The following is a 4,418-nucleotide window of genomic DNA, read 5'->3' on the forward strand; positions in this document are numbered from 1 at the left end:
GGGGGCGAAGCCGGCGGGAAGAGCCGAGCTCTCCCGAGAGCCTCTCGTTTCTGGAATGCTCTCGGGCGGCGCGTGCTGCCCCGAGGACGACCCGGCCGCGAGGGCTGCAGGGAGACTTTGCGCCCCGGCTATTTACCCAGCGCTTATGCAACGGGGAGGCCGGGCTGGGCGGCGCCGCCGGGACGCATATATAGGGCAGGGAGGGCTGGCGGCGGCCGGGCGCCGCGCACGGGGTGGGCTGCGTCGGCGGCATGGAGCTGAGCGGAGCCGCCACCTTCGTCCTGGCCGTCTGCCTCTCCTACCTCTTCTTCCTCTCCCTCTGGAGGAAGAAGGGCTCCCCGGGCAAGCTGCCCCCAGGGCCCACTCCCCTGCCGCTCATCGGGAACTTCTTCCAGCTCTCCTCCTCGGAGACCATGAAATCCTTGGAGAAGGTGAGTCGGGGGTGTGGCGCCCCGGAGCAGAGGCACCGCCGCGGCCGGGGCCAGATTTTCCTGCGCCGCTTCCAGGTCTTCCCGCGCCAGGGCCAGATGTTCCCCGGTCATTGCTCGATTTTCCCGCACTGGTTCCAGCTGTTCCCACACCACTGCCAGCTGTTCCCACGCCAGGGCCAGACTTTCCCACGTCACCGCGCGATTTTCCCGCGCTGGTGCCAGATTTTCCCGTGCTGCGGCCAGACCTTCCCGCGCTGGCTCCATATGTTCCCACGCCAGGGCCAGATGTTCCCAGGACATTGCCCGATTTTCCCACACTGGTTCCAGATGTTCCCACACCACTGCCAGATGTTCCCGCGCTAGGGCAAAATTTTCCCGCGCCGTTGCGTGGTTTTTTCCCGCGCCGGTGCCAGACTTTCCCGTGCCGGTGCCGACGTTCCCGCGCCGGTGCCAGCGTTCCCATGCTGGTGCCAGCGCTCCCGCCCGAGCCTCCTTCCCCCCCGCAGCTGCGCAGCAAGTACGGCCCCGTGTTCACCGTCTACTTCGGCCCCAAACCCGTGGTGGTGCTGTGCGGCCACGAGGCCGTCAAGGAGGCGCTGGTGGACCAGGCCGAGGCGTTCGGGGGCCGAGCCCAAATGCCGACGCTCGACCGGACCTTCGAGAGCCACGGTGAGCGGCGCCGGCGCAGCCCGGCCCCCATTTGCAGCCCCGCAGGCTGCTCGGCCCCGTTTGCAGCCCTGCGACCCCCCCCCCCGGCTCACCCGCGCCGTGCCGCGCTGTGCTGCGCCGCGCCGCAGGGGTGGTGTTCGCCAACGGGGAGCGCTGGAGGCAGCTGCGCCGCTTCTCCCTCACCGTCCTGCGCAACTTCGGCATGGGCAAGCGCACCATCGAGGAGCGCATCCAGGAGGAGGCACAGTTCCTGCTGCAGGAGCTGCGCGACACCCAAGGTGGGCGCTCGGCGGGGCGCGGGGCGCCGGGGGGGGGGGGGGAGCCGCGCGCGACCCTCGCTCTCCCCGCCCCGCCCCGCAGAGCAGCCCTTCGACCCCACGTATTTCCTGAGCCGCGCCGTCTCCAACGTCATCTGCTCCATCGTCTTCGGGAACCGCTTCGACTACCAGGATGAGGATTTCCTGGCCCTGCTGCAGATGATGAACGAGAGCTTCCGGGAGCTGAGCACACCCTGGTCGCAGGTACGGATGCACGGACATGCAGGCGGATGCATGGGTGGATGCATAGATCCATGCACGGATGCACAGATGCCCGGGCAGATGCACAGGTATGTGCACTGTTGCGTGGATGCATGCACGGACACACATGTGGATGCACAGTTGCATGGTTGCACAGGCACAGGGGTGGGTGCCCAGATGCGTGCCCGGCTGCCCGGCTAGATGCACAGATGCACAGCTGCACGCCCGGATGCCCGGTGCATGGGCAGCTGCACGGCCGCACGGGCGCCGGCACGTCTCGCCTCTCGCCCCCGCAGTTCTACGACATGAACGGGAGCCTCCTCAAGTACTTCCCCGGCCCCCACATGAAAATCTACCACATCCTGGAGAGGATGCGGCAGTTCATCGCCAAGCGGGTGCTGCGGAACAAGGAGACCCTGGACCCCGGCTTCCCCCGGGACTTCATCGACTGCTTCCTCATCCAGATGGACAAGGTGCGTGCTCCGGGCCGGGGGGGTCCCGCGCTCCGCGGGCGGGCGCAGACGGGGCCTCCGGGCGTTTTATGCTTTTTTTGTTTGTTTTTCAAGGAAAAAAACAACCCTTCCTCTGAGTTCAACATCAAGAACCTGGAGCTGACCACGCTCAACCTGTTCTTCGCCGGGACGGAGACCGTGAGCTCCACGCTGCGCTACGGCTTCCTGCTGCTGATGAAGCACCCGGAGGTGCAAGGTAACGGGGTCCCGGCGCGGGGTCCCGGTGCAGGGTCCCCCCGGCCCCGGCCCGGCCTGAGCCCCGGCCCCGTCCGCCCCGCAGAGAAGCTGCACGAGGAGATCAAGCGGGTGATCGGCTGCGAGCGCCCGCCCAACATCGAGGACCGCGGCCGCATGCCCTACACCGACGCCGTCATCCACGAGGTGCAGCGGGTCAGCGACCTGCTGCCCATGAACGTGCCGCACACGGTCACCCGCGACACGCTGTTCCGCGGCTACGTCATCCCCAAGGTGCCCGACCCCGACCCCGGCCCCGCGCGGGGGCCAGCGCCTTCCTCCGCCGCTCCTTTCCGATGCCTGCGCGTGCAAAAAGCGGGTCGCTCCCCTCCGCTAACGTGGCTCTGCAGAACAGCCGCCAGCCGCTGTCCCCGTGCACACTGTCCCTGTGCACACTGTCCCCGTGCACGCTGTCCCTGTGCATGCTGCCCGGCTTGCTCCTGTGCACGCTGTCCCTGTGCACACTGTCCCTGTGCACGCTGCCTTGGTTTAGTCCCATGCACGCTGCTCTGTGCATGCTGCTCTGCCTGTCCCTGTGCATGCTCTCCCCATGCCCGCTGTCCCCATGCCCGCTGTCCCCATGCACACTGTCCCCATGCACACTGTCCCCGTGCCCGCTGTCCCCATGCCCGCTGTGCCCGTGCACGCTGTCCCCATGCCCGCTGTCCCCATGCACACTGTCCCTGTGCACACTGTCCCCGTGCACGCTGTCCCCATGCCCGCTGTGCCCGTGCACGCTGTCCCCATGCCCGCTGTCCCCATGCACACTGTCCCTGTGCACACTGTCCCCGTGCACGCTGTCCCCATGCACACTGTCCCCATGCGCACTGTCCCTGTGCACACTGTCCCTGTGCATGCTGCCCGGCTTGCTCCTGTGCACGCTGTCCCCGTGCACGCTGTCCCCATGCGCACTGTCCCCGTGCCCGCTGTCCCCACGCCCGCTGCCCTGGCTTGCCCTGTGCACATTGCCCCGCGCCCGCTGCCCTGCCTTGGCCCCGTGCACATTGCCCCGTGCCTGCTGTCCCGCCTGGCCCCGTGCGCGCCGCCCCCCGAGGCGACGGGCCGGTGCCCCCGGCTCACGGCCCCCCGCGCCGCTCCCAGGACACCGAGGTCTACCCCTTGCTCAGCACCGTCCTGCACGACCCCAGCATGTACAAGCACCCCCAGGCCTTCAACCCCGAGAACTTCCTGGACGCCAGCGGGGGCTTCAAGAAGAACGACGCCTTCGTGCCCTTCTCCTCAGGTAGCCGGCGGCGGCGGCGAGGCCCCCGGGTGCCCGTGTGCCCCCGCGGAGCCGTCGGGGCGGCTGCACCCCCGGGGCGCCCGTGCCGCCCCCCGACCCCCCTCGTGCCTTGCAGGGAAGCGCATCTGCCTGGGGGAGGCCCTGGCGCGCATGGAGCTCTTCCTCTTCTTCACCACCATCCTGCAGAGCTTCCGGCTGGAGCCGCTGGTGCCGCCGGCCGAGATCAACATCACCCCGCTCGAGAGCGGCTTCGCCAACATCCCGCCCATCTACCAGCTCCGCGTCGTGGCCCGCTGAGCCCGGCCGGGAGCCCGCGCGGCCCTGCGGGAGCCCTGGGGTGCGGCACCGCGGCCCCTCGCCTCGGTCCCGCGGGAACCCTGGGGTGCGGGAACCCGGTGCAGGAACCCGGTGTGGGAACCCACTGTGGGAACCCAACATGGGAACCCACCGTGGGAACCCAGTGCGGGAGCCCAGCGTGGGACCCCACCGCAGGAATCCTGCGCCACCGGGCCGCGCGGCCCCGTCCTCCCTCCGGCAGAGCCCCGCGGGAGCATCCGCCCGCCCGCCCGCCCCCTCCCCTGCAAACGAGCCCTGTTTACCCACAGAAAGAATCCCGATTAAATTTTTGGCGTGGGCCGAGGCCGAGAGTGTTTGCGCTGCCTTTGTGCTCCCCTAAGCCCCGGCGGGACCTTCCCTGCGGCAACAATGAGCGTTTAATCGCCTTAAGTGTCGTGTCGTGTCGTGTTGCTCGGCTGGCGCGGGGGGCACCGGCTCCGCTCGTCCCTCCCCGGGGCGCCGGGGCCGCCCGCGA

The 4,418-nt window shown here is 69.1% G+C and overlaps 1 protein-coding gene across 1 annotated transcript; it reads left to right on the plus strand.

The window, feature by feature from the left end:
* Positions 1 to 206: 206 nt before the first annotated feature.
* On the plus strand, positions 207 to 4,327 carry LOC106487888 (cytochrome P450 2G1-like). Its single transcript, XM_067314554.1, has 9 exons — positions 207 to 431; positions 938 to 1,100; positions 1,229 to 1,378; positions 1,461 to 1,621; positions 1,915 to 2,091; positions 2,185 to 2,326; positions 2,411 to 2,598; positions 3,466 to 3,607; positions 3,723 to 4,327. Exons 1-9 carry the CDS (start codon positions 252 to 254, stop codon positions 3,902 to 3,904), a joined length of 1,485 nt encoding a protein of 494 aa, XP_067170655.1. The 5' UTR covers positions 207 to 251; the 3' UTR covers positions 3,905 to 4,327.
* Positions 4,328 to 4,418: the final 91 nt, after the last annotated feature.

The sequence above is a fragment of the Apteryx mantelli genome, chromosome 35 (assembly GCF_036417845.1).
Source record: "Apteryx mantelli isolate bAptMan1 chromosome 35, bAptMan1.hap1, whole genome shotgun sequence".
NCBI classification, from domain to species: Eukaryota; Metazoa; Chordata; class Aves; order Apterygiformes; family Apterygidae; genus Apteryx; species Apteryx mantelli.